Source organism: Oncorhynchus mykiss, chromosome 21, assembly GCF_013265735.2.
Source record: "Oncorhynchus mykiss isolate Arlee chromosome 21, USDA_OmykA_1.1, whole genome shotgun sequence".
Taxonomy (NCBI): domain Eukaryota; kingdom Metazoa; phylum Chordata; class Actinopteri; order Salmoniformes; family Salmonidae; genus Oncorhynchus; species Oncorhynchus mykiss.
The window spans coordinates 26,066,724-26,085,658 of NC_048585.1; the positions used below are offsets into that span (position 1 = coordinate 26,066,724).

The following is an 18,935-nucleotide window of genomic DNA, read 5'->3' on the forward strand; positions in this document are numbered from 1 at the left end:
CGCCTCCTCCTAGGTACGGCATGAAAGAGCACCAGTAAGCCAGTGACTCAGCCCCTGTAATAGGGTTATGGGCAGAGATTCCCAGTGGAGAGAGGGGAACCGGCCAGGCAGAGACAGCAAGGGCGGTTCGTTGCTCCAGAGCCTTCACACACCTGGGCCAGACTACACTCAATCATATGACCCACTGAAGAGGTGAGTCTTCAGTAAAGACTTAAAGGTTGAGACCTAGTCTGCGTCTCTCACATGGGTAGGCAGACCATTCCATAAAAAATGAGTTCTATAGGAGAAAGCCCTGCCTCCAGTTGTTTGCTTAGAAATTCTAGGGACAATTAGGGGGCCTGCGTCTTGTGACCGTAGCGTACGTGTAGGTATGTACGGCAGAACCAAATCATAAAGATAGGTAGGAGGAAGCCCATGTAATGCTTTGTAGGTTAGCAGTTAAACCTTGAAATCAGCCCTTGCCTTAACAGGAAGCCAGTAAAGGGAGGCTAGCACTGGAGTAATATGATCACATTTTTTGGTTCTAGTCAGGATTCTAGCAGCCGTATTTAGCACTAACTGAAGTTTATTTAGTGCTTTATCCAGGTAGCCGGAAAGTAGAGCATTGCAGTAGTCTAACCTAGAAGTAACAAAAGCATGGATTAATTTTTCTGCCCTCCTTTTTGGACAGAAAGTTCAAGTGTAATATTGGGATGTAAACTCAGACTCCATTTCAACTCAATATCTGACACGGTACAAGGTGTCTTCTTCAATTTGTGTCAATAACCATATGTGTGTGAGGTGTATACTTTTGATACCATGAAGATTTTTAAGACTACCAAAAAACACCATGTGTGACCCTGTTTTCTACTAACCTTCCAGAGAGACCTGGGCTGAGGTCCAAACACTTAAAAGACACACCTTATCCCCTCAGCCCTCAAATTAAGTGGACAATTCTGATGACGAATCATGAAGTTTGACGAGTATACACTGACAGGGCAAGGGGCGAGGGAGGTAGGAATGATTTTTAATTGGACCGCCCTTGGCTGGAAATTTGTCACTCGTTCATCCCGCGATGATTGTGTTTTCAGCCACCAGGTACTTTATATGCACAACAGTCAATTGAGTGCATGTCTACTTGTATTAAATAATTATTAATATATGCCTACTGTATGATAGCTAGCAAATTCATTTGCTAACTAACGTTAGCCTGCCTAGCTTCTGAAGAAGGAAAAAAATGTATTTCTCAAAAGATAACCAAACAAAAACATATTTACTTTTACGAGACGTGTTTGTGCAGTCATGTGCATTAGTAGCACACTTTCTAACTTATTTGCATTCGTTTTTACTTACGTTGTTGTATGTTGATTTCTCCATTGATGTTGTTTTTAAGTTTTCACAGACTTTTCTTAGCGGATGTACAATGGTAGCGAATTGAATTATGGGGGGTTTCAGGCCCTGGAGTGAACATTGTACACTCGCAAAGCCGACTAAAAACGAGGGCTGAGGGGCTTACGTTGCAAACTTCCCTTGCTTGGCTAATCATTTGGACCCGCCCTCCAAGATGGCAACGGGGATTCCCCCAAGGGCATAAGGTGAGGATACAGTAAGTGGAAGGGCATAAGGCAAGGGTACAGTAAGTGGACGAGGGTGTGTCTTTTAAGTGTTTGGAAGGCAGCCCATGAGTAATGGCAAACATTGTTAAAGGCCTAGTGCAGTCAAAATTAGTTATTTTTTTATTATGTATTATATTATGCTACAACTGAAGAAACGAACACTGTAAAAGTTTTTTTTTTTTTTGTGATCATGTGAAATGATAATAGTTGCTAGTTGAAAATACAATCCACAAAATCTTCACAGGACCTTCTAATCAGCAAATGTTACATGGATGGAGTTTAGGCTTGCCTGGTGACATTACCAGATGGTATGTTAGTTGACCAATAACAGCTCATTTTCTGATGACATATCCCTCCCATTAGGTCCCTCCGCTCTGGTGGATTGAGCCACATTGTGGTTAGCATTGTGGCACTGCTTAGGTGCCCTTCCCTCCCCACTCAGACCACTCCCAGACAGTCCTAGCACAATTATTGATTGAAAAATAGTTTATTTTGGACAATTTGAGTGGACAACTATTACAGTAGGTTCTTAATTGTTAAACAGAATAATCTGATAACATATGCAATGGGGCTTTAAAATGCAGCATTTTTTTATTTATTTTATTTCACCTTTATTTAACCAGGTAGGCTAGTTGAGAACAAGTTCTCATTTACAACTGCGACCTGGCCAAGATAAAGCATAGCAGTGTGAACAGACAACAACAGAGTTACACATGGAGTAAACAATAAACCAGTCAATAACACAGTAGAAAAAAGAGTCTATATACATTGTGTGCAAAAGGCATGAGGAGGTAGGTGAATAATTACAATTTTGCAGATTAACACTGGAGTGATAAATGATCAGATGGTCATTTGCAGGTAGAGATACTGGTGTGCAAAAGAGCAGAAAAGTAAATAAATAAAAACAGTATGGGGATGAGGTAGGTAGATTGGGTGGGCTATTTACAGATGGACTATGTACAGCTGCAGCGATCGGTTAGCTGCTCAGATAGCAGATGTTTAAAGCTGGTGAGGGAGATAAGTCTCCATGCATTCCCCCCCAAGACAAAATTGGTCCCCCAAAATGTTCAAATCGTGACTGCACCACTGAGGCTTTGGTTCCACCCCAGTATTATCGGAACACACCTTATTTACTTAGTCACCTTCTCATCACCCCTCAGACGTGTGCCCACCCCTGTCTCATTGGAAGCTCACCAAGCCTTTGAACACGAGGGAAATTTATCAAGAAAACGAATCTCTGCGCTACCAGTGTGTGGATGGCTATGTGAGGAAGGCGGGAACCTCCAATCTCATCAAGTGCAAACGGATTGGTCAGGTTCTTCAGTGGACACTCCCAACACTGATATGCATACGTAAGTAGATGCTCCTATGACACATTGAGACAGACAAGCCACACCTATAAGATAAGGTATTCCAACTATAGACTATATCTGGAATGCATATCATTTACATATAAAGAGCAGGTATGAGACTAGATATTTGGAACAAACGTGTGTATTGTCTGGCTGATTCTCACATGCTTATTCCAGCTGACCCATCCATTCCAACTACGATAGAACGTGAGTATTGCCTGTCTGCATGCCTGCCTGTCTCTGCCAGAGAGAGAAAGAGAGATTTAGGAATGTTGTTAATAAATGCCAAAGCCTGATGGCAGGAAATGGTTGTAGGGGGTTTCATGCCAGGGGAGATCAATGAGATTAAAGCCAGCAGCCAGCAAATCAAACTTCATTTGCCACATGCGCCGAATACAACAAGTGTAGACTTTACCGTGAAATGCTTACTTACAAGCCCTTAACAAACAGTTCAAGAAGAATAAATTATTTACCAAGTAGGCAAAAAAAAGAAGTAATAATTAAAAATAACACAATAAGAATAATCTGTACATGTAGGTGGGGGCGAATTGTCTATGCATAGGTAACAAACAAACCGCGAGTAGCAGCAGTGTACGGGGGGGTCAATGTAAATTGTCCGGTGGCGATTTTTATGAAATGTTCAGCAGTCTAATGGCTTGGGGGTAGAAGCTGTTGAGGAGACTTTTGGTCCTAGACTTGGCACCCCGGTACCGCTTGCCGTGCGGTAGCAGAGAAAACAGTCTATAACTTGGGTGACTGGAGTCTCTGACAATTTTATGGACTTTCCTCTGACACCCCCTATTATATTGGTCCTGGATGGCAGGAAGCTTGGCCCCAGTGACGTACTGGGCCATTCTCACTAACCTTTGTAGCGCCATACCAGGCGGTGATGCAACCGGTCAGGATGCTCTTGATGGTGCAGCTGTAGAACCTTTTGAGGATCTGGGGGCCCATGCCAAATCTTTTCAGTGTCCTGTGGGGCAAAAGGTTTTGTCGTGGCCTCTTCATGACTGTCTTGGTATGTTTGGACCATGATAGTTCGTTGGTGATGTGGGCACTTTTCCATCTAGACTTACTCCCACACCTGGGTCTCACCAGTGTTTTATGTTAATGCTCTAGTGCTATTATTGTGTTTTCATCAGGAGTTTGTCACTAATGACTTGTGGCGAGCATAATCCACAAACTCGGCATCATTCAAGATTGTTGCTTTTGTGAGAAGGTGTTAAAGTTCACAGTTAGCCACTTATGTAAATGACAGCTGAAAAGTACCCATAGCCTTGCCTTGGCTCCAAGTCAGAGCACGTCCACCGGAGCCATGGCCCAGTGAGACACTTCCCCATACAGGGGAAAAAGAAAAGTCTGAGCCTTTTGGGTAAAACACTGGGGTAAATTGTCAGTAGAGAGAGAGAGAATCATTATCTCTGATATCTGGGAAATGAGCCAATCGGTCAGCTGCACAACATTTCCATAATGTTACTGTATGGTTTGAACATAAGGCAGTTAAAAAAAAATAAAGAAGTACAAGTTTGAAAGTACTATGGAAAGTACCATAGGGGAGTTGGTGTATATTTCTTGTAATACCAGACTAAAAATAACTGACTGCCGTCAACATATCCTCTCTCCTTTCCACTTCTTGTGATTCAGCACCACTACTTTCACTTTCTCCTAACCTTTTGGGTACATGATCTGTGTGATACAGTATATGGAAAGATACATTGTATGGAACGTTCTGTACATTGCCAATGGACCTAAGGCAGCGTTTCCCAAATGTGGTCCTCGGGAGCCCACGGGTTGCACGTTTTGGTTAACGCTACACAGCCCTAACACTACACAGCTGATTCAACACGTGAGGATTAGTTGATTATTTGAATCAGCTGTGTAGTGCTAGGGAAAAACCAAAATGTGCACCCCCTTGGTTTGGGAAACGCTGACCTAAGGGAAAGGGTCCACTGACATTGATCAGGCTGTGTTTATCAACCGTCTGAGTACACCATGTGATTCTCTCTGTGATTTGAGCGGTTTCTGTGTCCAACCCCACACTGTGTGCAGGTGTTTGTTTGACTTGGGCTGGGACCTACGGTGCCTTCAGAAAGTATTCGCACCCTTCGACTTTTTCCACATTTTGTTCTGTTACAAAGTGGAATTACAATGGATTTAATTGTCAAGTCATTCAAGGGTTTTTCTTTATTTTTTACTTCATTGTAGAATAATAGTGAAGACATCAAACTATGAAATAACACATATGGAATCATGTAGTAACCAAAGAAGGGTTTTAGATTTTATATTCTTCAAAGTAGCCACCCTTTGCTTTGATGACAGCTTTGCACACTCTTTGCATTCTCTCAACCAGCTTCACCTGGAATGTACTCTTGCAGGAGTTCCCACATATGCTGAGCACTTGCTGGCTGCTTTTCCTTCACTCTGCCGTCCAACTCATCCCAAACCATTGCAATTGGGTTGAGGTCAGGTGATTGTGGGTGCCAGGTCATCTGAATCAGCACTACACCATTCTCCTTCTTGGTCAAATAGCCCTTACACAGCCGGGGGTGTATTTTGGGTCATTGTCCTGTTGAAAAACATGTAGTCCCACTAAGTGCAAACCAGATGGGATGGTGTATCACTGCAGAATGCTGTGGTAGCCATGCTGGTTAAGTGTGCCTTGAATTCTAAATAAATCACTGACAGTGTCACAAGCAAAGCACACCCACACCATCACACCTCCTCCATGCTTCACGGGGTGAACAAACACATGCAGAGATCATCCGTTCACCTACTCTGCATCTCACAAAGACACGGCAGTTGGAACCAAAAATCTCAAATTTGGACTCATCAGGCCGAAGGACAGATTTCCACCTGTCTAATGCCCATTGCTCGTGTTTCTTGGCCCAAGCAAGTCTCTAATTATTATTGGTGTCCTTTAGTAATGGTTTCTTTGCAGCAATTCGACCATGAAGGCCTGATTCACGCAGTCTCCTCTGAACAGTTGATGTTGAGATGTGTCCGTTACTTGAACTCTGAAGCATTTATTTGGGCTCTATTGGACTTGCAACAGACGTAACTCTGGGTCTTCCTTTCCTGTGGCAGTCTTCATGAGAGCCAGTTTCATCATAGCACTTGATGGTTTTTGCAACTGCACTTGAAGAAACTTTCAAAGTTCTTGACATTTTCCGCGTTGACTGACCTTCATGTCTTAAAGTAACGGTGGACTGTCATTTCTCTTTGCTTATTTGAGCTGTTCTTGCCATAATATGGACTTGGTCTTTTACCAACTAGGGCTCTCTTTTGTATACCAACCCTACCTTCTCACAACACAACTGATTGTCTCAAATGAATTAAGGAGGAAAGAAATTCCACAAATTAACTTTTAACAAGGCACACCTCCTGAAGCTGGTTGAGAAAATGCCAAGAGTGTGCAAAGCTGTCATCAAGGCAAAAGGTGACAACTTTGAAGAATCTCAAATATAAAACATATTTTGATTTGTTTAACACTTTTTTGGTTACTACATGATTCCATATTCATTACTTAAAAGTTTGTCTTCACTATTATTCTATAATGTAGAAAATAGTAAAAAGAAAGAAAAACCCTTGAATGAGTAGGTGTGTCCAAACTTTTGACTGGTACTCTATATTTCCACACTAATACTGTGAAAATTATGATAATACCCTTTTAGTGTAGGAGCTGTTTGAAAAGGGATGGCGTTTTGGCCTGCCTGGTGACATCACCATGCGGTAAATTAGTTAATAGACCAATTAGAAAGACAGTTCTAAACCTCTGCTAATAACAGCTAATTTTCTGTTTCCCCCTCCTGACTCAGACCACTCCAAGACAGTCCTAGCAAAGTTCTTGTTATTTTGGTTTCTTTTTAACCAATTCTCAGTAAGTTACTTAATTGTTACCCAGAAATGATTTGATATTAAGCTAAACAGCTGCATTAGAACTTTTAAACACTATTATTGCACACAGGGTGAGTCCATGCAACTTATGTGACTTGTTAAGCAACGTTCAAGACATTTTAGCTTTTCATTTTAAATGAACTTGTAAACATTTCTAAAAACATAATTCCACTTTGATATTATGGGGTATGGTGTGTAGATCATTGACACAAAAGCTCAATTCAATCAATGTTAAATTCAGGCTGTAACACAACAAAATGTGGAAGAATTCGAGGGGTGTGAATACTCTCTAAAGGCACTTTAAGTCCCTGTCCTGGTTGTATTGATTTCCTGTGACAGACCTCTTTCATCCTCTCTCCCCCAACAGCTTCAACAACCCACAAGACAACTCAATTTCCTACAACGCACCTCTCAGTGCCCACAGAGAGAGTTAGCCCAAGACCAACCACTCTCAGTTCACTTTTATCTCAAACACTGCGTATGTCCCTCCCAATTTTCATCAATTGCTGCCTTGCTTCTATGAGGTATAGTTGGACAAGTCAGTTAAAACTGTTACTCTGACCTTTTCCCTCTAACCCTAGATTCTGTCACAGAGACCCAAGAGGTCATTACTACGGTTACAGTGACAACCACCATCATCAGTGACATCACATCAGTGCCAGTGAATAAGTCCAGTGCGGTGACCTCTGTCTCCACGAAGACTGTTTCTCCATCAGAGAGTTACTGTGTCCCCAACAGAGCCCCAACCTCCAGTGACTATCCAGTTGGCGGTGAGGAGACTTGTCCCATAGTATATCACTTTACTAAATAGTACAGATAGATCCTTAAATAAATGCAAGAAAAATATATGTTGGGTAATGGTCCATTCTGGTGTACTGTTCTTTGTTGTTCATGCTAGACCAGGGGTTCCCAAAACTCTTTGGCCCACGACCCCATTTTGATATCTGAAAATTCTCATTGCCCCAACCATGTAAAACAAATGTTATTCAAATGTAATTAACAGCCAATGTTACTTTTTTATTTCGGTCTATGACAGTCAATTGCAAATTAGTCTGACAATTTATCTTTTCTCAACAACACTAATGAGATGGGTGTGCTAGATGCATGTAGTGTCGGAGCTTCTCAAAATCAGGGGCGTGGTCGACAGTGCGCACCTCATCTCTGCTGTCACATCCAACCTCAATCTGTGTTTGGTTTTAATGCAGACGAGAGCACGGAATCCAGCTTCACACAGATATGAGCTGGCGAAGGGTGGCATGAGCTTTATGGCGCGTTCAAGACAACTGAGAACTCAGAAAAGTACCCGGTCAAATAATGACGTCAGTAATCTTCAGGTCGGAAAGTCGGAGCTCTAGAAAGAGGCTTGAGTTCCAGAGTTGGAATTCCGAGTTGGATGACCGTTCAAAACTCTTTTTCCCAGTCAGAGATCGTTCTTTTCAGAGTTCCCAGTTGTCTTAAACGCACTGAAGTCATAAGTCTGAGATTTCGGAGTTCCCATTTGTTTTGAACGCACAGAGGAAGATGGAAGGGTATTCCCCTTGAGTCAGGAACCAATACTCCTCAATGGTGACCCCTGAATGCTTTCGGTCACATGACACCTCGATCACCTGTTCAATTTGACTTACCGGCATGTCAACTGATCCAGGATCACAGTCAAATGGATTGGGAAGTAGGTCCGAAAGTGCACTTCAAAGCGCTGAAGGTGAGCAGTCATCACTCATGTGAGACACTTACTGATGCTGTTTTCTGTTTAGAAAAATGCACCGCCGAGGGAAGGGTGCATGGTTGGTTTTTGAAAGACTCTCTCCAATAAGAAGGTCTTTCCTCTGAATTCACTGATTCATTCAGTCATCTGTAGAATGTATTTTTTTATTTACCCACCCAAATCAAATCAAATTTATTTATATAGCCCTTCGTACATCAGCTGATATCTCAAAGTGCTGTACAGAAACCCAGCCTAAAACCCCAAACAGCAAGCAATGCAGGTGTAGAAGCACGGTGGCTAGGAAAACTCCATAGAAAGGTCAAAACATAGGAAGAAACCTAGAGAGGAACCAGGCTATGTGGGGTGGCCAGTCCTCTTCTGGCTGTGCCGGGTGGAGATTATAACAGAACATGGCCAAGATGTTCAAATGTTCATAAATGACCAGCATGGTCGAATAATAAGGCAGAACAGTTGAAACTAGAGCAGCAGCACGGTCAGGTGGACTGGGGACAGCAAGGAGTCATCATGTCAGGTAGTCCTGGGGCATGGTCCTAGGGCTCAGGTCCTCCGAGAGAGAGAGAGAAGGAGAGAATTAGAGAACGCACACTTAGATTCACACAGGACACCGAATAGGACAGGAGAAGTACTCCAGATATAACAAACTGACCCTAGCCCCCCCGACACATAAACTACTGCAGCATAAATACTGGAGGCTGAGACAGGAGGGGTCAGGAGACACTGTGGCCCCATCCGAGGACACACCCGGACAGGGCCAAACAGGAAGGATATAACCCCACCCACTTTGCCAAAGCACAGCCCCCACACCACTAGAGGGATATCTTCAACCACCAACTTACCATCCTGAGACAAGGCTGAGTATAGCCCACAAAGACCTCCGCCACGGCACAACCCAAGAGGGGGGGCGCCAACCCAGACAGGATGACCACATCAGTGAATCAACCCACTCAGGTGACGCACCCCCTCCAGGGATGGCATGAGAGAGCCCCAGTAAGCCAGTGACTCAGCCCCTGTAATAGGGTTGGAGGCAGAGAATCCCAGTGGAAAGAGGGGAACCGGCCAGGCAGAGACAGCAAGGGCGGTTCGTTGCTCCAGAGCCTTTCCGTTCACCTTCCCACTCCTGGGCCAGACTACACTCGATCATATGACCCACTGAAGAGATGAGTCTTCAGTAAAGACTTAAAGGTCGAGACCGAGTTTGCGTCTCTGACATGGGTAGGCAGACCGTTCCATAAAAATGGAGCTCTATAGGAGAAAGCCCTGCCTCCAGCTGTTTGCTTAGAAATTCTAGGGACAATTAGGAGGCCTGCGTCTTGTGACCGTAGCGTACGTGTAGGTATGTACGGCAGGACCAAATCAGAGAGATAGGTAGGAGCAAGCCCATGTAACGCTTTGTAGGTTAGCAGTAAAACCTTGAAATCAGCCCTTGCTTTGACAGGAAGACAGTGTAGAGAGGCTAGCACTGGAGTAATATGATCAAATTTTTTGGTTCTAGTCAGGATTCTAGCAGCCGTATTTAGCACTAACTGAAGTTTATTTAGTGCTTTATCCGGGTAGCCGGAAAGTAGAGCATTGCAGTAGTCTAACCTAGAAGTGACAAAAGCATGGATGAATTTTTCTGCATAATTTCTGGACAGAAAGTTTCTGATTTTTGAAATGTTACGTAGATGGAAAAAAGCTGTCCTTGAAATGGACCCAGCATGCTTGTGTTCAGTTCATTCAGTCTCCCAAATGTATCTGTTACGAATTGAACTTTAATTAAATGAGTTGACTCTTCACATGGGATGATTTTACTGAACAACAAAAGAAAGGGAATATTGAATGATCCCCAATCTCCCAAAAATGTTTTCAACATACATCTGTAAAATTATAGTCTAGAAACTAAAGCTTTGGTTGTATTCCTCTCAGGCTTCCATGTCTTCTCCCTGGACCTCCTCAATGTCCACCTCTAGAACATCAGACTCTGAGGCCTCATCTTCACTGTCACTTTCCAACCTTGTTGAGGATGGGTTGTTGTCAGGTTCAAAAAGCTTCAAATTTTCCCGGATGGCCACCAAATTTTCAACCCTTGTATTGGTCAGCATGTTGCGTGCTTTGGTGTGTGTGTTCCCAAACAAGGACCAGTTACGCTCTGAGGCGGCTGATGTTGGTGGGATTTGGAGATGATGGAGGCAACCGGGGAAAGAGCCTCAGATCCACAAAGTCCCTTCGACCAGGTGGCTAATGAGATATGTTGGCACGACTGCCATATTGCATATCCATCCCAAAGCCCTTGCTTGGAAGTGTACTTCGCCAGACTGCCAAGAACCTTGCCCTCATCCAGGCCAAGGTGGCAAGACACAGTAGTGATGACATAGGCCTTGTTGATCTCTGCACCAGACAGAATTATCTTGCAAGCATACTTGGGACCCAACATGCATGCTGCGGCGTGTATGGGCTTCAGGCAGAAGTCTTCATGCTTTTTGATGTATTTCAGAACTGCAGTTTCCTCTGCTTGGAGTAACAGTGAAGTGGGCAGGGCAGTACGGATTTCTTCTCTTACATCTGCAAGCAGAGTCTGAACATCAGACAGGATGGCATTGTCTCCCTCAATCCGTGCAATGGCTACTGCTATAGGTTTCAGGAGTTTCAGGCTGCTTACCACGCTCTCCCAAAATACATCATCCAGGAGGATCCTCTTGCTGGGGCTGTCCATATTGGCAGACTGTGATATGGCCATTTATTGGAGAGACTCCTTCCCCTCCAGGAGACTGTCAAACATGATGACAACACCACCCCAACAGGTGCTGCTGGGCAGCTTCAATGTGGTGCTCTTATTCTTCTCGTATTGTTTGATGAGGGAGATTGCTGCTATAACTTGATGACCCTTCACATACCTAACCATTTCCTTGGCTCTCTTATAGAGTGTATCCATTGTTTTCAGTGCCTTGAGGAGCAGATTCAATGCATGAGCAGCACAGCCAATGGGTGTGATGTGAGGGTAGGACTCCTCCACTTTAGACCAAGCAGCCTTCATGTTCGCAGCATTGTCTGTCACCAGTGCAAATACCTTCTGTGGTCCAAGGCCATTGATGACTGCCTTCAGCTCATCTGCAATGTAGAGACCGGTGTGTCTGTTGTCTCCTTGTGTCTGTGCTCGTGTAGAATACTGGTTGAGGGTTGGAGATGATGTAGTTAATTATTCCTTGCCCACGAACATTTGACCACCCATCAGAGATGATTGCAATACAGTCTGCTTTCTCTATGATTTGCTTGACCTTCACTTGAACTCTGTTGAACTCTGCATCCAGCAAATGAGTAGATAAAGCATGTCTGGTTTGAGGGGTGTATGCTGGGCGAAGAACATTCAGAAATCTCTTCCAAAACACATTGCCTGTAAGCATCAGAGGTGAATCAGTTGCATACACAGCTCGAGCAAGACATTCATCAGCATTTCTCTGACTATGTTCCTCCATTGAGTCAACAAAAACTTCTGATTCCAGGAAGACCATTAGCTGTTGCTATCGGTAAGCTGTCTGATTCATAATTTTCACCTCGACTAGAAGTAGAGGGACTTTTGTCAGAGGTTGCTTGTTGTGAGCGCTCAGGGAACTTTATGCACTTGGCCAGATGATTCTGTATCTTTGTTGCATTCTTCACATATGATTTGGCACAGTATTTGAAAATGTACACAGCTTTTCCTTCTACATTAGCTGCAGTGAAATGTCTCCACACATCAGATAGTGCCCGTGGCATTTTCCCTATAAAAAGATTAGAAGAATATATATATATATTTTTTAAACAAATACAATTCCATGTACAGATAAATAGTTAAGCAGTTAGATTAAACAACTATTTTGTAAGATAAATGTTTTAAAATGAAATATGTATGGAAACAGGTGAATTAACACTCCTCAGTTAGCAGACTCAAGTAAGCTAAAACCCACATGGTAGCAAAAACTAACTAGCAGAAATTGTTAACAAGTTAGAAATTATTTAAACACACTTTGCTGTCGGCTACTATTTACTTTACATAAGTTAACAAAAAAATCAGGTTACACTGGGGCAAAAAAGTATTTAGTGAGCCACCAATTGTGCAAGTTCTCCCACTTAAAAAGATGAGAGGCCTGTAGTTTTCATCATTTCCCACTCCACTTCAACTATGACAGACAAAATGAGAAAAAAAAATCCAGAAAATCACATTGTATGATTTTTAATTTATTTATTTGCAAATCATAGTGGAAAATAAGTATTTGGTCACCTACAAACAAGCAAGATTTCTGGCTCTCACAGACCTGTAACTTCTCCTTTAAGAGGCTCCTCTGTCCTCCACTCATTACCTGTATTAATGGCACCTGTTTGAACTTGTTATCAGTATAAAAGACACCTGTCCACAACCTCAAACAGTCACACTCCAAACTCCACTATGGCCAAGACCAAAGAGCTGTCAAAGGACACCAGAAACAAAATTGTAGACCTGCACCAGGCTGGGAAGACTGAATCTGCAATAGGGAAGCAGCTTGGTTTGAAGAAATCAACTGTGGGAGCAATTAGTAGGAAATGGAAGACATACAAGACCACTGATAATCTCCCTCGATCTGGGGCTCCACGAAGATCTCACCCCGTGGGGTCAAAATGATCACAAGAACGGTGAGCAAAAATCCCAGAACCACAAGGGGGGACCTAGTGAATGACCTTCAGAGAGCTGGGACCAAAGTAACAAAGCCTACCACCAGCAACACACTACGCCGCCAGGGATTCAAATCCTGCAGTGCCAGACGTGTCCCCGTGCTTAAGCCAGTACATGTCCAGGCCCGTCGGAAGTTTGCTAGAGAGCATTTGGATGATCCAGAAGAAGATTGGGAGAATGTCATATGGTCAGATGAAACCAAAATATAACTTTTTGGTAAAAACTCAACTCGTCGTGTTTGGAGGACAAAGTTGCATCTAAAGAACACCATACCTACTGTGAAGCATGGGGGTGGAAACATCATGCTTTGGGCTGTTTTTCTGCAAAGGGACCAGGATGACTGATCTGTGTAAAGGAAAGAATGAATGGGGCCATGTATCGTGAGATTTTGAGTGAAAACCTCCTTCCATACGTAAGCTTATTAAATATCAGTGATACTAAGCTTACGTATCGGCCTCACGGCCTTCGTCAGAGCTTTGACGAAGGCCATGAGGCCCATACGTAAGCTTATTAAATATCAGTGTTACTGTCAAGAGCAGTGTGCGGTTTCCTTTTTCCTTAATCAAAACTTACCAGAAAGTATGTAGTCCTTGGCTCAGACAGTGTAGTAGGGTGGGCTCAATAGCATCTCATGAGTGTGCAAGATCTTACGAATCAGCTGTACATGTGATGGAAGAATGCACTGTGCATGCAGAGGGTAGCAATTCCATTGAATTGTGGATAGTTTAACCAGTTATTGGCTTCATTGATGACTTCATCCCCACAGTGACTGTACGTACATACCCCGACTAGAAGCCATGGATTACAGGCAGCATCCGCACTGAGCTAAAGGCTAGAGCTGCCGCTTTCAAGGAGCGGGACTCTAATCCGGAAACTTATAAGAAATCCCGCTATGCCCTCCGACGAACCATCAAACAGGCAAAGCATCAATACAGGACTAAGATCGAATCGTACTATACCGGCTCTGACACTCGTCATGTGGCAGGGCTTGCAAACCATTAGACTACACGGGGAAGGGGGCCTCCCGGGAGGCGCAGTGGTTAAGGGCGCTGTACTGCAGCGCCAGCTGTGCCATCAGAGTTCCTGGGTTCCCGGGAGGTCCGTGAGGCGACGCACAATTGGCCTAGCGTCGCCCGGGTTAGGGAGGGCTTGGTCGGTAGGGGTGTCCTTGTCTCATCGCGCATCAGCGACTCCTGTGGCGGGCTGGGCGCAGTGTGCGCTAGCCAAGGTGGCCAGGTGCACGGTGTTTCCTCCCGCACCAGCGGCTGGCTTCCGGGTTGGATGCGTGCTGTGTTAAGAAGCAGTGCGGCTTGGTTGGGTTGTGTATCGGAGGACGCATGACTTTCAACCTTCGTCTCTCCCGAGCCCGTACGGGAGTTGTAGCGATGAGACAAGATACAGTGCCTTGCGAAAGTATTCGGCCCCCTTGAACTTTGCGACCTTTTGCCACATTTCAGGCTTCAAACATAAAACTGTACGACATAAACAACATTTATTGGATATTTCAAACTTTTTAACAAATCAAAAACTGAAAAATTGGGCGTGCAAAATTATTCAGCCCCCTTAAGTTAATACTTTGTAGCGCCACCTTTTGTTGCGATTACAGCTGTAAGTCGCTTGGGGTATGTCTATCAGTTTTGCACATCGAGAGACTGACATTTTTTCCCATTCCTCCTTGCAAAACAGCTCGAGCTCAGTGAGGTTGGATGGAGAGCATTTGTGAACAGCAGTTTTCAGTTCTTTCCACAGATTCTCGATTGGATTCAGGTCTGGACTTTGACTTGGCCATTCTAACACCTGGATATGTTTATTTTTGAACCATTCCATTGTAGATTTTGCATTATGTTTTGGATCATTGTCTTGTTGGAAAACAAATCTCCATCCCAGTCTCAGGTCTTTTGCAGACTCCATCAGGTTTTCTTCCAGAATGGTCCTGTATTTGGCTCCATCCATCTTCCCATCAATTTTAACCATCTTCCCTGTCCCTGCTGAAGAAAAGCAGGCCCAAACCATGATGCTGCCACCACCATGTTTGACAGTGGGGATGGTGTGTCCAAGGTGATGAGCTGTGTTGCTTTTACGCCAAACATAACGTTTTGCATTGTTGCCAAAAAGTTCAATTTTGGATTTATCTGACCAGAGCACCTTCTTCCACATGTTTGGTGTGTCTCCCAGGTGGCTTGTGGCAAACTTTAAACGACACTTTTTATGGATATCTTTAAGAAATGGCTTTCTTCTTGCCACTCTTCCATAAAGGCCAGATTTGTGCAATATACGACTGATTGTTGTCCTATGGACAGAGTCTCCCACCTCAGCTGTAGATCTCTGCAGTTCATCCAGAGTGATCATGGGCCTCTTGGCTGCATCTCTGATCAGTCTTCTCCTTGTATGAGCTGAAAGTTTAGAGGGACGGCCAGGTCTTGGTAGATTTGCAGTGGTCTGATACTCCTTCCATTTCAATATTATCGCTTGCACAGTGCTCCTTGGGATGTTTAAAGCTTGGGAAATCTTTTTGTATCCAAATCCGGCTTTAAACTTCTTCACAACAGTATCTCGGACCTGCCTGGTGTGTTCCTTGTTCTTCATGATGCTCTCTGCGCTTTTAACGGACCTCTGAGACTATCACAGTGCAGGTGCATTTATACGGAGACTTGATTACACACAGGTGGATTGTATTTATCATCATTAGTCATTTAGGTCAACATTGGATCATTCAGAGATCCTCACTGAACTTCTGGAGAGAGTTTGCTGCACTGAAAGTAAAGGGGCTGAATAATTTTGCACGCCCAATTTTTCAGTTTTTGATTTGTTAAAAAAGTTTGAAATATCCAATAAATGTCGTTCCACTTCACGATTGTGCAACAATTGTTGTCGATTCGTCACAAAAAAATACAGTTTTATATCTTTATGTTTGAAGCCTGAAATGTGGCAAAAGGTCGCAAAATTCAAGGGGGCTGAATTCTTTCGCAAGGCACTGTAGTAGCTACTACAACAATTGGATACCACGAAATTGGGGAGAAAAAGGGGTAAAATAAAAAAAATAAAAAAAGATTACACGGGGAAGAACAGCCGAGAGCTTGCCAGTGACACGAGTCTACCAGACAAACTATACTACTTCTATGCTCGCTTCGAGGCAAATAACACTGAAACATGCATGAGAGCACCAGCTGTTCCGGAAGACTGTGTGATCATGCTCTCCGCAGCCGATGTGAGTAAGACCTTTAAACAGGTCAACATTCACAAGGCCGCAGGGCCAGATGGATTACCAGGACGTGTACTGCGAGCATGCGCTGCCAACTGGCAATTGTCTTCACTAACATTTTCAACCTCTCCCTGTCTGAGTCTGTAATACCAACATGTTTTAAGCAGACCACCATAGTCCCTGTGCCCAAGAACACTAAGGTAACCTGCCTAAATGACTACCGACCCGTAGCACTCACATCTGTAGCCATGAAGTGCCTTGAAAGGCTGGTCATGGCTCACATCAACACCATCATCCCAGAAACCCTAGACCCACTCCAATTAACATACCGCCCCAACAGATCCACAGATGATGCAATCTCTATTGCACTCCACACTGCCCTTTCCCATCTGGACAAAAAGAACACCTATGTGAGAATGCTATTCATTCACTACAGCTCAGCGTTCAACACCATAGTGCCCGCAAAGCTCATCGATAAGCTAAAGACCCTGGGACTAAAAACCTCCCTCTGCAACTGGATCCTGGACTTCCTGATGGGCCACCCCCAGGTGATAAGGGTAAGTAATAACACATCCCCCACGCTGATCCTCAACACAGGAGCCCCCCAGGGGTGTGTGCTCAGTCACCTACTGTACTCCTTGTTCACTCATGACTGCACTGTCAGGCATGACTCCAACACCATCATTGAATTTGACGATGACACAACAGCCTGATCACCGACAATGACGAGACAGCTTATAGTGAGGAGGTCAGAGACCTGGCCGTGTGGTGCCAGGACAACAACCTCTCCCTCAACGTCATCAGGACAAAGGAGATGATTGTGGACTACAGGAAAACGAGGGCCGAGCACGCCCCCATTCTCATCGACAGGTCTGCAGTGGAGCAGGTTGAGAGCTTCAAGTTCCTTGGTGTTCACATCACCAAAAAACTAACATGGTCCAAGCACACCAAGACAGTCGTGAAGAGGGCACAACAAAACCTATTCCCCCTCAGGAGACTGAAAAGATTTGGCATTGGTCCTCAGATCCTCAAAGTTCTACAGCTGCACCATCGAGAGCATCCTGACTGGTTGCATCACTGCCTGTTATGGCAACTGCTCCGCCTCCGACCCCAAGGCACTACAGAGGGTATTGCGAACGGCCCAGTACATTACTGGGGCCAAGCTTCTTGCCTTCCATGACCTCTATATCAGGTGGTATCAGAGGAAGGCCCTAATCACCCTAGTCATAGACTGTTCTCTGTTACTGCATGGCAAGCTGTACCAGAGTGCCAAGTCTAGGTCCAAGAGACTTCTAAAAAGCCTCTACTCCCAAGCCATAAGACTCCTGAACATCTAGTCAAATGGCTACCTATTATTTGCAGTGCCCCCCCCACACACCCTCTTTACACCACTGCTACTCTCTGTTGTCATCTATGCATAGTCACTTTGATAACTCTATAACGGGTGCCCCCGCACATTGACCCTGTATCGGTACCCTTCTGTATATGGACTCACTATTGTTATTTCACTGCTGCTCTTTAATTACTTGTTACTTTTATCTCTTATTCTTATCTGTATTTTATAAAACTGCACTGGTTAGGGGCTCGTAAGTAAGCATTTCACTGAACATTCGGCGTATGTGACGAATACAATTTGATTAGATATTTGATTTGAATATCCCCTGTGCCGTTTCATGCTCAGGAATCGTGAGACAGAATATTATGTCCGACATGTACAGCGAACAAAAGTCAATGCATGGGCACCTCTGCCCTCACAGCTAACGCTCATTGGAGATCATGTGAGTTTGAGTCTTTTAGTCAGTTTCCTCTTGATTGCTAGCAATCACATACAGTGCCTTGCGAAAGTATTCGGCCCCCTTGAATTTCAAACATAAAGATATAAAACTGTATTTTTTTGTGAAGAATCATCAACAAGTGGGACACAATCATGAAGTGGAACGACATTTATTGGATATTTTAAACTTTTTTAACAAATCAAAAACTGAAAAAATGGGCGTGCAAAATTATTCAGCCCCTTTACTTTCAGTGCAGCAAACTCTCTCCAGAAGTTCAGTGAGGATCTCTGAATGATCCAATGTTGACCTAAATGACTAATGATGATAAATACAATCCACCAGTGTGTAATCAAGTCTCCGTATAAATGCACCTGCACTGTGATAGTCTGAGGTCCGTTAAAAGCGCAGAGAGCATCATGAAGAACAAGGAACACACCAGGCAGGTCCGAGATACTGTTGTGAAGAAGTTTAAAGCCGGATTTGGATACAAAAAGATTTCCCAAGCTTTAAACATCCCAAGGAGCACTGTGCAAGCGATAATATTGAAATGGAAGGAGTATCAGACCACTGCAAATCTACCAAGACCTGGCCGTCCCTCTAAACTTTCAGCTCATACAAGGAGAAGACTGATCAGAGATGCAGCCAAGAGGCCCATGATCACTCTGGATGAACTGCAGAGATCTACAGCTGAGGTGGGAGACTCTGTCCATAGGACAACAATCAGT

At 44.0% G+C, this 18,935-nt stretch overlaps 1 protein-coding gene across 3 annotated transcripts in view; it reads left to right on the forward strand.

Moving 5' to 3' along the window:
* The window catches only part of il15ra (IL15 receptor alpha chain), a 57,413-nt gene that overhangs the window by 2,908 nt on the left and 35,570 nt on the right, over positions 1–18,935 (forward strand). Inside the window, exons 2-5 of one of the 3 annotated variants that reach the window (XM_021577319.2) lie at positions 2,756–2,947; positions 3,125–3,154; positions 7,209–7,319; positions 7,423–7,611. In XM_021577319.2, the coding sequence (XP_021432994.2) occupies positions 2,756–2,947; positions 3,125–3,154; positions 7,209–7,319; positions 7,423–7,611 (522 nt within the window). 3 annotated transcript variants of the gene reach the window in all.